Here is a 16,433-nt window from a genome sequence, read left to right on the forward strand (position 1 = left end):
AGATAATTTTTCATTTATCAGATTTTTTAAAACATTTCTTGTTCTTCACTTTTGGTCAAAAAAAAATTTTGAGTAAACTTTAAGATCTGAATTTTTGACTGTAGAGTAGTTTTTTTGTACGGTTTATCAGTTTAGCCTAAAACTTTCAAGTTGAAAAATTATTTCATTAAAAAAAGTTTTTCTCAACTTTCAATTTTCAAACTCAAAACATAATAACGTAGGTCTTTCTTTAGTTCCAGTTGTGTACTTTTTTCAAAATATATAAGCTTTCAAGGTTCACATTGTTTGAATTTTGGTTTTTTAACCTTGTTTTCAAATTGTTTTGTTTTTCAGGCTATCTGGTGGATGGTCAAATAATTTTATTAAAAATTTTACCCTGAACGATGCCAATTGAAGGATAAGCAGCTGCGAGTTTATCTGGAACATGTGAGTTTGTCCTTTGAAATGTTATGGAAAAATTCGACAGTACTTTTACTTTTTTTTGCCGTTTGTTTGGAAATTTTCGGTGATGGAACTTTAATTTCTACTTTCTATAAAAATCTAGATTTATTTGCTTTATTTCTTTTCGAACGTTGATTTTCAAGCAGCATGCTGAACAAATGATGCTGAAAAATCAAGTTAGCCAGTTGAGCAAACATAAAAGTTGAATTAAATGCTCCGAGTAACATGTTTTGTGGGCGATTTTTGTATCAAACATTTCTATACACTATATCTACATTTATTTTCAGAAAATGAACTCAAATGTGAAAGGAGAACCTTGGAAAGTACATGTGGTCGGTGGAACATGGATAGAGAAGGCGAATAAAGCGGAATCTGGATGTACGTTTTTTTCACTTTTTAATTTGATTTAAATCTGTTACTAGCGTGACATGACATCACCTTTTTAGTGTAACCATGTTTTGACATCTTCTCTGATTTGAGTTATTTTTAAAAAAAATGCTTCAATATAGAAATAAATATTAGGCTGTGAAAAAAGTTTTCTCCGAAATCTTACTCCAGTTCATTTTCTCAGTAACTTTATTTTTAGTCACTATCAATCAGCCATATAATCATCATTATTATTCACAACTGTGAACCACCTATTGGAAAGATCGTCCACCCTCTTCTTCCAGAACGTGGGCGAGCGCGAGTTGAAGAAGTCGGACACTGATTTTTTGAGGTCTTCGAAGTTTCCGAACTTCTAATCTTTAAGAAACAGCTTGAGCGGGCGGAAAGGTGATAATCCAAAAGTGCAATGTCCGGCGAATACAGTGGATGGAAAACTGTGATCCAGCCGAACTCCTGCAACTTGGCCTGGGTGTCCTTTGCCACACGAGGGCGCACGTTGTTGTGAAGAAGGTGGGCCGCGGAGTGTCTAGGGTGCTTTTCTTGGTCTGCGAGAGCGAGCGAATCCAGCTGATCAGAGTAGGTGAAAGCCGTGATTGTTCTGCCTTGCGGAAGCAACTCGAAAAACGACATATCCTTCGCGTCTCAGAAGCAGCGCAGCAAACACTTATTCTCATCGAGCTCCGGCTTTGGCTGCACAGACGGCTTCTCGTCATGTACATCCAGACAGAACAATGGGTGGCGTTATTATAGAGTAACCAGCTCTCGTCTCCGGTAACTATGTTCGCTAAAAAGTCTTTACTCTGTTGAGTGAGGAGGAGAGACTGACATATCGTCTCACGCGTCTGCATCTGAAACGAAAAAAGCATGAGGCACCCATCTCACCAGCACTCTTCTGTAGCCGAGCCAGTAAAAGTGGTTGCTGATAGCGTAATTACTACATTGGAGCTTTGTTGCCAATTCACTTGTAGTTTGATCCGGATTCTCCCTCACGGCGGCTCACAACTGATCATCGATCATGACAGAAGGCCTCCTGAGCGGTCGTTGTCATCGAGGCTCGTACATCCAGAAATGAAGCGAGCGAACCAATAGCGAACGGTGTGATCGGTGACGGCATCCTTGCCAAACACGTTGCATATTTTAGCAGCCGTCTCAGCAGCACGAGCGCCTCTCTTCCACTCGGAGTAGATGAGCAGTCGAAGTTGAGGTCAAGAAAGTTCGATCATCGTTGGTCGATCAGCAAGCGTGCGCGCTTTATATAGGCTTAGGGGAGATGCCACTAGGATGTTCTACAACATTCTATGATAGAATAGTCCAGAAAGCTGCAAAACGTTCCGGGGCATAACTTTCAATTATTTCGGAGAATACTTTTTTCACAACCTAATAAATACTAATGACGCATCTTTTCTTTCTTTTAAGTTTTTTTTGATAAAATCAAAGATCACCGAAATATATGCTTTTAGCAAAAATAATATTTTCCAGATTCGTCGCCGATATTGAGCAGCGCCTAAATTGAAGTTCCCACCATGAGTATGACTTGGTTAATTTCACACCAAAACATTGTAATTTACAATGCTATCCTGGCCTGTCGTATATTAACTCTGTTAACACTTTTCCTTGTACCAACAATTTTTCTGTTACGTTTCCAAATTTGTTCACCTCAAATTGTTTATTGTGTTCTATAAAAATTTGTTTAACAATTGCTTTTATCCTTTTTAAATTTGTTTATTGGGTTTCAGCTACCCGTTTGAAATCTTTTTGTTGTAACATATTAGTTAGCATTTCTATTTTTCAGATTTTGAAATTTTCTTTCAAATTGTTATATTTTCCAGACTATCTGGTGGATGGTCAAATGTGTTTTTTTTCAAATATTTAACCTGAACGATGCCACTTGGCAGATCAGCAGTTCCAAGTTTGAGTGGATTATGTAAGTTTTTTACTTTTTTTCAGTTTCGCAAGTGGGCGATTAAATCCAACTGGTTTATTTTTAAAAAAATTGTTTTTTTTTAGAAACCCCACAAAGGCCCTCAAAACGACAAACAATTTTGAGGTCTGAAAAACGTCAACCCGAAGCGAAAAGAACTGCAGAAGCACTAGGAGCATGTGAACATCGAATGCATTTTTTGGGAAGGTAATATATTTTTGCATGTTATCAAATAATTACTCTCTTGGACTGTTTGCAATAGTACAACTACCGGTATCAGCTGAAAACCCAATGTTTTCTTTGAGATTCAAAAACTTGGCTAAAACGTTAGTCTAGAGAAGAAATTGGAATTTTTCGAAGGTATTTTCTAAATTAACAGTGTGAGAAGGAGCCCGAAATCTTTGTATACTTAAGTCATTTTAAAAGAAAAGAAACTGTATATTTTTAGCAATGTTTTAGAGGTATCCGATAAGGTGTACATTTTGGCTATTTTGTTACCACCTTCACTTTGTTTCAAACACCTACATATATAGTTTTGCAAATACTGAAAATGCCAGAAAGAACATTCATCAAGATATCAGCTTCTTCAAAAAGTCAAGAAAGGAATTGTCTTATTTAGGACCAAGATGGAACATGGAAAATCAAGCACAAAATTTATGTTGGGCACAGGAAAAGCGGCAGAATGTTCTAGCACTGACCATCCAGTTTGCAGCAAACACGATTGTGAGCCTAAGTTGGTATGCTGGAATTAAAAAAAAGATCGTTATATTTCCAGGAAAAACTAGATTGTCGGAAAATTCACAAGATGGAAAGAGGCTGTCCGGGAAGATGAAAGTCCAATTGTTCGCCATGAAAAATCGTCTAACTTTTATCAAAACAGTTGTGGCCAACGTCAAAGGGAACGAAACGAGTTGTTCCAGTTAACTTTTCCGAAAAAACTTAATATGTTATTTTTCTTTCATAAAGCTTTATTAGTTTTTAAACAATGTACCTAATTATTGATTTTAAATTTCTTTTATGGGTTTCAAATACCCATTGTCTATCTATTTCTTTGTTTTTTTTTCTATTTGTATTCTCTCCTTTTTAATCAAACTTTTAGATAGTTAAAGTTTTATATTTTGACTATTAGTCTAGTGAAAAAAGTCCTTGACCGAATTCTAAAGAAAACAGAATTATACCGGCTTATCAAGGAAATTTGCATTTTCGATATTGGTTAGGAAATTTTTCTATTAATTCTTTAATGATTTAAAAACTTTATCAAAATATATTAAGAAACTGTTACTATTTTGATTTCAATTTAAATCTAAGAATCGGACTATTCCAGACTATCTGGTGGATGGTCAACTTCTTCTTTTTCAAAATTTTCATTTTCTACTCTGAACTTCCAATGATGGAACAGACGGATACAAATGCAAATTTATATTATCAATGTAAGTTTTGAACAAATTTATTTAGATTTTTTTCATAAATTTTAAAATAAGTTTCAAATTGGAATCAATTGTGGTGACGTGATCAAAACAAAACATTTCCAGAAAAAGAACATGAACTGATGATGGCTTCAAGACCGAAATCTGGAGAGCATTGTACCGATGATGCTAGCTCTGCAGCTACTACTCTCTTCAACTTTGAGGTTTTGTACGCAATTTTAGAGCCTAAGCGTAATTTTAGAGCCTAAGCCTTCGCCTAAGCCTAAGCCTAAGCATTTGCTCAAGCCTAAGGCCCAAGCCTAAGCCAAGCATAATCCTGAGCCTAAGACTAAACTTAAGCATAATCCTGAGCCTAAGACTAAACTTTAGCCTTAGCCTAAGCCTAAGCCTAAAAGCATAATCCTGAGCCTAAGCCTCAAATTAAGCTGTAAGCCTAAGCTTGAGACTGATCCTGAAACTGAGTGTAAAAATTTAAGCATTTTTTAATAAACACTTGTGCAAGTACATGTCAACAACAGATATTTTCAGTGCCAAATTACACCCAAGAGCAGACAGAAGTTCTGGAACTTATTGTGAAAATCTGAAGGAAGCTTATAACGGTAGGCAAATACAGAAGAATTCCAAAAAATGTCGGAGAATTTCAGTTGATCTCAAGAAGAAAGATGTAGAAATTGCTCAATTGAAAAGTTGGTATTCCCAGATTTTGAATTCTTGAATTTCATGCGTTTTGCAGCTCAGCTTCAGGACGTTTACTATCAGAGGGAAATTGTGGCCTCACTATCAGCGATGATCAGTCGAATGTTAGTTCTGATAATAGCGACGGTACAAGTTGACAATTTTTTTGGGAAAATACATAAATTGATTGTTTCAGGAAGCAGTAGAAGTAGTATGACAGATGAAAATAATTGACGTCTTCAGAAAAAAAGACCAAAGACTTGGAATTCTTGAAAGTGAGTGATAGCCCAATTTAATTTTCTCTAGATCACATTTTTTTAAATTGAAAAATGTTTTTGAAACTACGTACGGGGAACGTTTCTTTTGAAAAGTAATTATTTAATAAACGCACCTCAAAAATATTGTGTTTAGTTTTTTTTAAATAAAAATGATAATTTTTTAAAAACGTAGGGTTTTTTTAGGCTCAGAAATTTGCAACTTCTAAGCCTAAACGTTTTCACGGTAATACTTGTTAATAGTGAAAAAAATTGGGGTCCGGCTACTATGCACCTTTAAAAATAATATTTCAGAAGCGGCGCCAATTAAACACGATCAAATGGATAATGATAATGATTTTATTTATATTTTGTATTAAATAATAACATTTTTAAGCATTTTGAATTGAATTTGTCTTCTTTTTGAATTGGGTTTAAAAACCTTTTTTTTCTATTTTTGTACTTTTTTCCACTTTTTTAAAACGTTTTGTTAAAAATTAATTTTCAGGTTCTTTGGTGAAGGGCCCCACATGATTTTTTTTAAATTTTCTAATAAGAATTTTGAAATGGCAAGGAACTTCATTTGAATTAAAGTCACAAAACATGGATTACTTGCATATGTAAGTGAAAGTTTTTAAATTATAGAGGCATTTTCCGGGTAAGGAACGAAGAGTCGCACTTTTGTTCTTTTAATTCTCAATAGTTTTACAACTGTTTTTCGCAAAATCTGAAAATAATAAAAGGTGGAGTACCGAAATTTGAGACTTTGCGTTTTTAGACCCAAAATGGTCCAAAATTACCAAATTTCGTAATGAGACGTTCTGAATTTTTTTAATTTTCGAAATTTTTTAAAATTTTATTTTTAATGACAAAAATCGGAATTTTTCGGCGGCAACAAAGCAAATTACAAAATATTTTACCAAAATTTGATCCTAGATAATTTAATTAAAATTCTATAAATTGCAGTTAATCATGGCTGTTTGGTATGGAATGAGATTGCAATCAAGCAATATGTGGATGAGAGAAACTATGAAAGTTTACGTAAGTTTTTCCAAATCTTTGAGTCGTGATATGTTTTGTAGATGTGATATAACTTATTGATGTGTTTTACATATGTAACTCAATTTTTTTTTTGACATGACAGCAAGAATATTGAAAGTTTTTTGCCACACTGGTACAGTAAAAAAACCGCAAGTTAAATTAGAAAAAAACTTGGGTTGATATGTAAGTGTTACAGGCTTAAGCTCAAATTTTCTTACCAAATCTTATAATTATGTATGTAGTTCACTGATCATTTACTCTAAAATTAACTGTAAGATGAAGATTTTTAAGTATTAACTTTTTTATACGATATTTCAAAAAACGTTTTTTTAAGCTTAAGGATCAAAAAAATTTGAACAATTTATGACGTGAAGAATAATTTTGTATCAAATGAAACCTAGTGGGATAATGTTTGAGCTATACCGTTTTCAGAACTGTAGCCACCTCTCCAGTGATTTAGATATGACAAGGAACTTCATCTGAATTGGAGTCACAAAACATGGATTACTTGAATATGTAAGTGAACGTTTTCGTGTTTTGACCATGACATCGTGATTCTTGACTAAATATCTCTTTAGTCAGTTTTTAAAGTATTTTCTGAAAATTTTGTTTTTTCATGACACTTGGCCAAATCGGTATTTCTCGGCGGCTACCGATAATTTAGTGAATTGTCAAATTAGCGAATTAAAAAATATTGGATCAAAATTTGATCCACAAACTAGATTTTTTCATCAAACTCGGATAAATTGCAGTTAATCATAGCTGTTTGGTATGGAATGAGATTGTGATCAAGCAGTAGGTGGATGAAAGAAACTATAATATGAAAAAAGTGTTTAAAAAATATGTTTTATTTTTAAATAAACTTTTTTTACAATTTGGGTTTTCTTTCTGATTATATTGGTCAAATTTACCAATAATGCTATTTTCTATTCAAATGTTTTTTCAAACTTTTCCCACTTTTCGTTAAAAAATTGCTAGTTTCAGGTTTCAATTAGTCATCAAAAGTTTTGCAAATTGCTGCTCCTACCTTAACCCAGTATTTGATCAAGTAAGTTGTTTTAGAAAAATGGAATTATTGTAGTCCCTGCGTTTTTTTTGGACTGTATTCATTATATCAAACAACTTTATCAAAGACAATGACTACAATTGGCTTGAAAAATTGAAAAAAAAAAAACATTTAACGCGGTTCGTACTTTTTTTTCGCAATTGTATAATAAAAGTAACTAGTTCAGTTAGGAAAAACTTATGTGGATATTCAAGTAGTGTCGATAGCTAAAAAATGTTGAGAAATGACGTCATAAATGTATAAAAATACATTTAAAAAATGTATTTTAATACAGTTGTGATGTCATAAGTGTATTTAAATAAATTTTGCAACATTACTTGAATAGCTCGAATATGCGCAAGTGATAATGATAAAATTTGAATTTCATGACAATGCTGGGTTAAAAAGTGTGATACGTACTTGTTTACTGAATCATATGACTTTGAAGCCCAACAAGGTGTAGATCATTTTGAATCTTGATTAAGAAAATTAAATTTAAAATTTAAAATTGTTGTTTCTTTAAGTTGCAGGTAACACATCACCGTCTTCTCAAATCATTGACCAAAAGTAGTCCCAGTATCCTCGTAGATCAACTATAACTCCAACTTGTAGTTTATTAGGAAGCCTTGTGGGAAGCTGACCGGCAAAAAATGTTTAATGGAAAATTGGTAACACTGAGCTGAACTTTGTTCTTGCTCGAATTATAATTCGAAAAAGCCAGTGAATATCGATTTCTCCAAAACAATTGCCTGTGGGTCAACTCCTTACAGGGAAACCTTGTGAGCATTTCCCAATCCCATATTTCATGTCATCCCCCTATCCCCCTTCCTTGACTGTTTGTGTTATAGTACCCCTGTCCTGTCAATGACTTCTTGTGTTGAGGTCCCTGCTTTTTCCCAACTTTTTTCCCTTTTCTGAGCTTCTTGTGTTAAGGTTATAGTTGATTTTTTCAAACTTTTTCCAATTTTTTTCTCCTACCTTCTGCATCTTCTCATCGACAAACGTTGCCAAACTACCAACCTGATAGCAGATTTTTTAGTGAGTTTTAGTCAGTACAACTTTAGTAGGATTTTATTTAAAGCAAATATGTAGCAAAATTCGTTTTACATTTTTGAAAGTGGAGGCATGATACTTCTGATGTACCCTTACTCAAAATATTTTTCTACATTAACTTCCAACATATAGCTAGGCTTACACTTTTGGCTGAATATATAAAAAATTCCTAAAGCCCACCTAACGAAATCAAAAAGCTTCCCGTATTTTCAGTGCCTTACGGGTTGAAAACGCTGTTTCTCTACGAAATCACTTTGTCTGGTATGAGTACAGTCTGGAAGAGCTCAATGATCATGATGAAGACGTCTACCGACATCATAAGCAAATGTTTGTAAGAAGCACCGGGAGTCAGTATAGCAAACAGCTCACAATTAAAGTAAGTTTTTTTTGTGTGTATTGATTTTAATTCTTTGAATTTTGTTTTTCAGCGCCAACGTTTAAACAACACATTGGATGACTGCTATTGTTGCATGTTAGATTTACCGCGTAGGTAAGCGGATGAATAACAAACCGAAACATGAAAATGTATAAAAAAATTGATTTCAGCATGTGCTCGATGATTACAAAAGAGGGAAACATAACTTCGGCAGTCGAAAGTCGGTGAACATATTGGAAGGGTCAAAAAAGAAAGATGGGTCATATGCTTTATGTATTAAATTTAATTGTTTTCTAGTTTTTCTTCTAAAAAAAGTTTCTCAATAAAATTTTATTCGATATCTTGAAATATGGTACGATATTTTCAAATAAAAATAATATTTTTCTCAGAACATTTGAATTTTCTACGTTTGTATGTACACTGCGCCCAACTTCTATAGCGCTCCCTTAACTTTTGAACTCTACCACATTCTGAATTTTTTATCAAAAAATGGTTAATGTCATTCGATTCCAAATGTCAAAAACCCCCTGTCCAAAATTTTTATGAAAATATATGGAAAACTACATAAATTAGGTGAAAAAATCATAAAAATGACCGCCTAACTTCAAGGCGTCCCCTCAAATTTTTGACATTTTTCGATAAAAACAATGAATTTAAAAATGAAACTGAACACAGTTTGCAATTTTGTAACGTCCAAAAGTGTTTTGACGTCTCATTTGGGTATTTTTAGACAAAATTTGGTACGTAGAAACGCGATAGGTGTTCTAGAGTGTCCTGAAACGCTCTGATTTTCGTTACAGACCAGTTGATGTACCATGTTGCAGATAACAATCAGGGCTGGGAATTTTTTGGTTTTTTTGTTTTTTGTATTCTGGTTTTTTTTTTGTATTTTGACGAAAAATCGATTTTTTTGGAACCAAAAAAACCAAATGGTCTCGCCACGCACCCCAAAAATCAATGAGTGGCGCGTTTCGAGACCATCGCACGTAAATGCGCCCCCCTTTAAAGCCGTAGAAGTAGAAAAAAATACACTGTATTTACTGGTAATAATCTTCTAGAATAAAATATGATAATTAAATAAAAGCTGATTTATGACCGCTGCAACACGGATATGTAGCCAATATTGAAGAATATATAAAAAATAAGCTTTTTCTTTTTTTTAAATCGTAATAATAAATATTTATATAACTATACAGCAACAAAAAAACAACCGATTACAATTTTGATCGAGCGTCTTTCATCATTGGACCAAGATACTTTTCGTAGGCCGGAAGAACTTCCGATCTGTTGAGTTGACTATTTTGAGCCCACTGGAGAAGAGCAGGGTACACGTTTCCGTCACGTCTTCCCAAAACTGATTTGAGCTCTTTATCGTCATAATCCCAACAGTCAACTAGGCCAACCGCATTTGGACGCATATTGGACAAGCATCTGAAAATAGACAATTATGAGCAATCACCACTTTCCAAGTTTTTTACTCACTTATAAATACCTTCTTTAACTTCATTCATCTGATTAGAGCTCATGTAGCCATCCTCCAAAAATGCTCCAATTGATGATGTAATGATGTCATAAGCATACAGCCGAGCAACATCGAAGAGCACAATCTTCAAATCCTGAGGAGCAATAGAAACTTTGTGCAATAAGTTCTTCACGAGATACAGACGAACGTGCCATCTCGAAGCTTTAGCAAGTTCCACAGAAACCGAGTTCCAAGCATCTTCCGGACGAAGATGCTCCTGAGCCTTTTTCAGGCGGTCGTAGGCTCGGAATACTTGTTTGCGAGCAACGTGCTCAAGATCTTCAACGATATCAGCATCTGTGTAGTGGTGGTGAGTTGTTAAGCGCGAGGTTTTCCTTCCAGGCTTTCCAATGTAAGCTCCGATGTCTGCTAGGTTAGCAGTTCCTTTTCTAACTCCTTCGGCTGCTTTCATCAGGAATCTGAAAGATAAGTCTTTGTTAAATATCAGTGATCAGAACTTGTTCTTTATCTCACCTTGCTACTTGCAGAAGCATCACAATATTTTCACCCTCGTAAGTGCATCCACCAACAGCATATCCATAGATTTCTGGGAATCCAGAAGCTTGTGAATACCCATGACCTCCACACGCCAATCTGCATTGCTCAATTCCTTGAGCAGTATCCCACGACACTAACGACTTGAGACCGGAAGACAAGACATGAAGCTCGGCGAGAAGTTCGGTGTTTCCATGTGTAAGCTGCTCGGTGACTGTCATGTAGAGATCACGGATTTCAGTGGCCGCTGCCATGAAAGCAAACGCTCTGGCGAGTTGAGGGAAGACACGAAATTGTTGGGTTTGGTAGTCAATGATTTGAACTTCCCCTTTTCTGAATATATAATGTGAGACAGGATTTTAAGAACTTTTTTTTAACTTTTGAACAATTTAAAGGTGAAGTAGCGCCAGTGGAGAAATAGTTTTAAAAAAATACTCTGTTGGTCTCAAAATGGCCAAATATTATGATAAAACTTTTCAAAAAATTTTCGAAAAATTTTTATTTACTGTCAAAAAATGGCAATTACTCAGATTTTGCCACTCATAATTTTGGAAGTCGACCAAAAAAACATTTTTTTTTCGACATTATTTATGATTTAATTTTGTTCAAATTATTTGTATTAAAACACTGTAGAGGTCGGAACATGCGACATTTCTTCAAATTTTCTCAAAAGCTAGTATTTTTCAAAATTTTGGCAATTTGCCAAAACTTTGACCGGAAATTATGAAAAATCTAAAATTTTTTAAAGCGTTTTATTATGATATTCTTGTTGTTTTGAATCATTATAAGTGCATTTAGACAAAATCGCCACTGGCGCTACTCCACCTTTAAAGTACACATTTCTCATACGTAAAGGAGGACTAACGGTTCGGACGATTTTGAACGTATAGACCCAAAATGAGCTCAAATAAACGAATTTCGTAATGAAACTGCTCAAAAGGTTTTCAAAAATTTTTTGTGGCGGTTCAAAATTTTGAAAAAATTACACAGATTTTGGCTAAAATCGCGAATTTTCCCATTTTTCCGTGTCACATCTGTTCGAAGTTAGCTTTTTTGGAATTATCGTCCTTTATTACACATATTGGTAGTTTATCTTATTTAATTTCGTCGATTAAGGCACATTTAAAGCCGATAGGTAACCAATTTCGATGATTTTTGGTCACCTATCGGCTTTAAATGTACCTTAATCGACGAAATTAAATGAGATAAACCACCAATATATGTAATAAAGGACGATAATTCCAAAAAATCCAACTTCGAAATGATGTGACACAGAAAAATGGGAAAAATTTGCGATTTTAGCCAAAATCAGTGTAATTTTTTCAAAATTTTGAACCGCCATAAAAATTTTTTGAAACTTTTTTGAGCAGTTTCATTACGAAATTCGTTCATTCGAGCTCATTTTGGGTCTATACGTTCAAAATCGTCGGAACCGTTAGTCCTCCTTTAAGCCAGATTAACCCTTACTTACCCTGGAGTGATTTCTCCCTGTCTTCTCACTGCTGCATATCTCGTAGCAATTGTTGCAGCTGCCGCAAGTTGAGTCGACTGATCCTTGATCATAATTGATCTCACAAACACCATAGTTCCATATCCCAATTTGGAATGAGCCGGAGCAATGTAAGTTCCATCTGGATTCACTTTTGCGTATCTCATCAGCAATGCTTTTCTTGGAATTCTGACTTTATCGAAAAGTAAGAATCCATTGTCATTTCCATTGATGCCAAGTTTTGGTCCAATATCTCCCAAACGAATTCCCTTGAGTGGATAGTGAGTGTCTTCATCGCGAAGTTGCACAATGAACGGATGAGGTCCTTTACACTCTCCTTTTGTGTACAACTGTGCAACAACCACAGCGTAGTTCGACGATTTACCCAAGCCTCCCGGCCACCATCTTAATTAAGACCATCACATTTCTTATCACATTTTGAATACTTACTTGGCTGCAGTGATTGTTGGCGAGTTCATAACAAACTCTTCTGTGGCTGGATCATAAGTTGCAGTGGTTTCCAGTTTTGAAAGGTTTGTACCATGACCGAGTTCTGTTTGAGCATAAGTTCCAACTACTGCACGGGAAATTGCTTTGGTAAGCCACTCGTCCAGTTGATCATCGTCAGTTTGACCTGAGAAAGTTTTATTTGATAAATTTGGATTTTAACGTGGATTTCTGATTTACATCATAAATGCAAGTAGGGGTCTTTATAGCGATGCGCGGAACCCAAAAAGTGTCGGACGCGGAGCCAAGTCTCCACCAAATGGTGACATACCCTATCGCACTATTTTGTGAAAACGTGGCTCCGCGTCCGACACTTTTTAGGTTCCGCGCACCGCTATAAAAATTTTGGAGCGCACCGTGAGAGAGTTGTTTTCGGGGTCGACATGGGAGCCCCGTGCAAGTGTTAAATTGAATATGAACTATTAAAGGTGGAGTAGCGCCACTGGGGATTTTGCCAAATTACACCTATTTGGCAAGTTGCCAAAATTTTGAAACATATGAGTTTTTGAGGAATTTCAAAGCAATGTCGCATGTCCCGACCCCTACAACGTTTTAATACTAATAGTTAAAACAAAATTACAGTATAAAAAATGAAGAAAAAAACTTTTTTTTTTGGTCGACTTCCAAAATTATGAGTGGCAGAAACTGAGTAATTGTCACTTTTTGACATTAAATAAAAAATTGTCAAAAAAGTTTTGTAAGAGTTTTATTATTATATTTGGTCATTTTGAGACAATTGGAGTGGTTTTTAAGATTTCCCCCACTGGTGCTACTCCACCTTTAAGATTTTTTTTTCACTACAGTTGCATTTGAAATGTAAAGTTTGATCAAAAGTTTTAAGATTTAAAACTACTCAAGATCAAAAGCTGCAACTGCCAATAATGCGTGATTTTTTGAGTTAATTGAATTTAACTTTGAACATTTTTCAAAAGTCTCTTTTTGAAAATTTTATATTGGAACAACTTCTAATGTTCCGAAGAAAACATTTTCAGGTTTCTACTTCTCTAAAAATAGTACCTTGAAGTGTTGGAATAAACATAACGTAATGAAGCGACATTGCATGAAGATCACGGCCCATCGTCAATCTTAAATTATTTTCAGTTAATATGTTTTTACCAAATTCCCAAAAAAAAACTGACGCTTGATAATACATTCCTTCTCCGAAGAAGTCAGATCCATCAATCTGATCGGTGTTATTTGTCATTGCCACAACTTTACGAGCATTGTTCAGAATGCGTTCTTCGCGAGACATAAACTCTGTTGGAACCGGATCTTTGAAGTCGTCAACGCTTTTGACAAAATCCAGAATTTCACGGCGACGCTGAACATTAAGAATTTTTTTCCAAATAACTAACTGTTTTTGGAAGCTCCGTTATTTATTTTGGCATAATTTTTGAATTAAGATTGGAAAATCATCCATAAAAGTTAATAATATAAATTTTCGAATTAATATTTACCTTTTTCTAGCAAATGCAGACTAAAGCTTACCTTCATAACTTCAGTCCCTCCATGTATCCAAGCTGACATACGTTCTGTGTCAAACGTAGCTTTTTTCCGTTCATTGGTAATGTCTACATTATCGCCTGGCTGAATCCATCGACTCATTTCAAAAATTTCAGTGAGTTCCTAAAAAGAGGTAAGTTGATAGAAATACATATGTACAAAATTTTTTCTTTGAAAAATTAGAAGAAAAAAAAAACAACAAAAAAATCAAAGTTTTTTAGCAGAGCAACACAACTTGCTTAAAAAGTACTAATAAATAGACTGGCTACATGGGACACTACGTGCTAACAACGGGAAAAATGATAACAAGGAACTTTATTGATAACGTTGGTTTAAAACTATACTACGGTTCCAATATAATAGAAACACTTTTGAAGAAATTGCTTCAAACTGTAGTATACTTTGATTAAATAGACTGTCTTTAAAAAAAAAACTTTTTATATGACTTATAGGAAAATCTATAAAAAACAGAGATACACGAAAATAGAAAAAAACACGTAAGAAAAAACGTGCAAATAAGTGTTTATGAAATGAACGCAACGACAACAGTGTAGTCGTTAGGCATTCCTGTTATCTCGGAGAGTCAATTGAAAACATGGAGACGTAGACGCGAAGACTGATTAAACTGGATTAATTTGTTTATAAGAATATTGATTATACAAAAAAGGGAGAGAGTTTTGATAATTTCTTAAAAATACGCTTGGTGCAAAAAATTGACAAAAATAACCGCACAATTGATTATGAGATTAAAGGTGGAGTAGCGCCAGTGGGGAAAATGCTTTAAAACATGCCTATGGTGCCACAATGACCAAACCTCATAGTAAAAATTTTTTAAAAAAATTTCTAAATTTTATATGATTTTTTGAAAATTGAAAAAATCTCGAATTGCATCAAATTCCTAATTGAATTACCGCCAATAGTTCGATGTTTGATGGTGCGCGCTTGCATTATTTTAACTTTTATTTATCAATTTTTCTTAGTTTTGATTGATTTTTCATGTTTTTTGTGTAATTTTACTAGAAATTTAATGAAAAATTCAAGATAAATGTAGATTGTTCACTAAAAATAATTGAAAAAAAAAGAAATAACGTTTTCCAACGACGTTGAGCCTGAAATATTCTATTTCACAGATTTAGGCTTCAGCGCCCGCTTTTTAATAACAAATTTACATTTCTCTTGAATTTTCCATTAAATTTCCAGTAAAATTACTCAAAAAAAAACATGAAAAATCAATCAAAAATAAAAAAAATTGATAAATAAAAGTTAGAATAATACAAACGCGCTCCATCGAACATCGAATTATTGGCGGTAATTCAAATAGGAAGTTGATGCAATTCGAGATTTTTTCAATGTTCAAAAAATCATATGAAATTTAGAAATTTTTTTACAATGATATTTGGTCATTGTGGTACCATATACATGTCTTAAAGCATTTTCCCCACTGGCGCTACTCCAACTTTAAATTTATCGGTTTCATTTTTTCTTTGGAACAAAATTTCCTGGTCGCATATTTAACTGGGTAAGTTGAGATTGAGCTATGTAGTTTGACAAAAAAAAAACAGATTTGAATAGATAGTTTCTGATAAAAAAATTTGTGAGTGCAAGATAAACACCGCATCTTGAAAGTTAAATAAAAACATGATACAAAATGTTCTTCCGTTCTTGAGAATTATTCCCCCACACTTGTAAAATTTAAGTTTTTAGATATCAAACATGGCATTTATTTGGGATTTTTGTTTTCGGAATCCATTTTTTCTATATTATATTTTCTCGTTTTGAATAAATGGAAACTGAAACAATTAATAATTCAATTGAAACGTGGTTTCTTAACACAAATGTATTTGTTTGTTCAATCAGGAATTTAACAAGGAGTCTAACAATTTTCTGGCAATTTATAAAAATTAATTAGAAAAATTTAAGTTGGCAAATTGAAGAAAAATTTCTTTTCAAAGCCTTAAGGTACTATAAAACTTTCACTCCAAATTTTTGCTCACTTACTATAATTCGTCACTGTAATTGAAGAAATTCCAGATTGCAAAGTTTAACTGTCGGAAAACAATTAATTAGAAATATATAATAATGTCAGTTCTCGGAAATATCAAAAAAACTTAACTTTAATTTTCTTGTATTAAAACAAATTTTGTAATATTTCTTGCTCAATTTTGCTGTTGACTTAAATGTTATATGTAATGTGATGTGTTTGGATCTTTTTTAAAAATATTTTTCCAAAAGCTTCTGTTTTTTAAATAAAAATGAGTCAACTCTTTGAAAAATTATGACTTTCAGAAAGTCAAAAA

General features: G+C 33.7%; 3 protein-coding genes, 1 long non-coding RNA gene and 2 other non-coding genes across 7 annotated transcripts; 4 read left to right on the forward strand and 2 right to left on the reverse strand.

The window, feature by feature from the left end:
• The first annotated feature begins 2,878 nt into the window (after window positions 1-2,878).
• Y7A5A.9 (Ovule protein) lies at window positions 2,879-3,557 on the forward strand. Its single transcript, NM_078201.5, has 3 exons — window positions 2,879-2,956; window positions 3,369-3,482; window positions 3,525-3,557. Exons 1-3 carry the CDS (start codon window positions 2,940-2,942, stop codon window positions 3,532-3,534), a joined length of 141 nt encoding a protein of 46 aa, NP_510602.3. The 5' UTR covers window positions 2,879-2,939; the 3' UTR covers window positions 3,535-3,557.
• Window positions 3,558-4,071: 514 nt separating this feature from the next.
• Y7A5A.20 (uncharacterized protein) lies at window positions 4,072-5,068 on the forward strand (the record flags this gene model as incomplete). Its single annotated transcript, NM_001375195.2, has 6 exons — window positions 4,072-4,179; window positions 4,282-4,379; window positions 4,705-4,775; window positions 4,821-4,862; window positions 4,910-4,998; window positions 5,048-5,068. Exons 2-6 carry the CDS (start codon window positions 4,339-4,341, stop codon window positions 5,066-5,068), a joined length of 264 nt encoding a protein of 87 aa, NP_001362052.1. The 5' UTR covers window positions 4,072-4,179; window positions 4,282-4,338.
• Window positions 4,399-4,547, reverse strand: Y7A5A.17. Its single transcript, NR_072806.1, has one exon. It is a non-coding gene; the product is annotated as an Unclassified non-coding RNA Y7A5A.17 (non-coding RNA).
• Window positions 5,069-5,613: 545 nt separating the features above from the next.
• F59F4.6 lies at window positions 5,614-7,019 on the forward strand. Its single transcript, NR_158164.1, has 4 exons — window positions 5,614-5,725; window positions 6,072-6,146; window positions 6,579-6,662; window positions 6,899-7,019. It is a non-coding gene; the product is annotated as an Unclassified non-coding RNA F59F4.6 (non-coding RNA).
• A 110-nt stretch (window positions 7,020-7,129) lies between these two features.
• On the forward strand, window positions 7,130-8,958 carry linc-140. Of its 2 annotated transcripts, NR_158163.1 has the most exons (5): window positions 7,130-7,194; window positions 7,722-8,229; window positions 8,458-8,620; window positions 8,673-8,734; window positions 8,791-8,958. It is a non-coding gene; the product is annotated as a long non-coding RNA linc-140 (long non-coding RNA). The 2 variants fall into 2 exon arrangements; NR_102243.1 differs by lacking the exons at window positions 7,130-7,194; window positions 7,722-8,229; window positions 8,458-8,620 and having other exon boundaries at window positions 8,674-8,734.
• An 826-nt stretch (window positions 8,959-9,784) lies between these two features.
• acox-1.6 (Acyl-coenzyme A oxidase) lies at window positions 9,785-14,259 on the reverse strand. Its single transcript, NM_078202.10, has 8 exons — window positions 14,122-14,259; window positions 13,773-13,954; window positions 13,651-13,718; window positions 12,577-12,760; window positions 12,109-12,531; window positions 10,617-10,970; window positions 10,103-10,561; window positions 9,785-10,051 (listed from the first exon to the last, which is right to left on the reverse strand). The coding sequence occupies exons 1-8, from the start codon at window positions 14,236-14,238 to the stop codon at window positions 9,835-9,837; spliced, it is 2,004 nt and encodes a 667-aa protein (NP_510603.2). The 5' UTR covers window positions 14,239-14,259; the 3' UTR covers window positions 9,785-9,834.
• Between the last annotated feature and the right edge of the window lie 2,174 nt (window positions 14,260-16,433).

This window comes from Caenorhabditis elegans, chromosome X, assembly GCF_000002985.6.
Source record: "Caenorhabditis elegans chromosome X".
NCBI classification, from domain to species: Eukaryota; Metazoa; Nematoda; class Chromadorea; order Rhabditida; family Rhabditidae; genus Caenorhabditis; species Caenorhabditis elegans.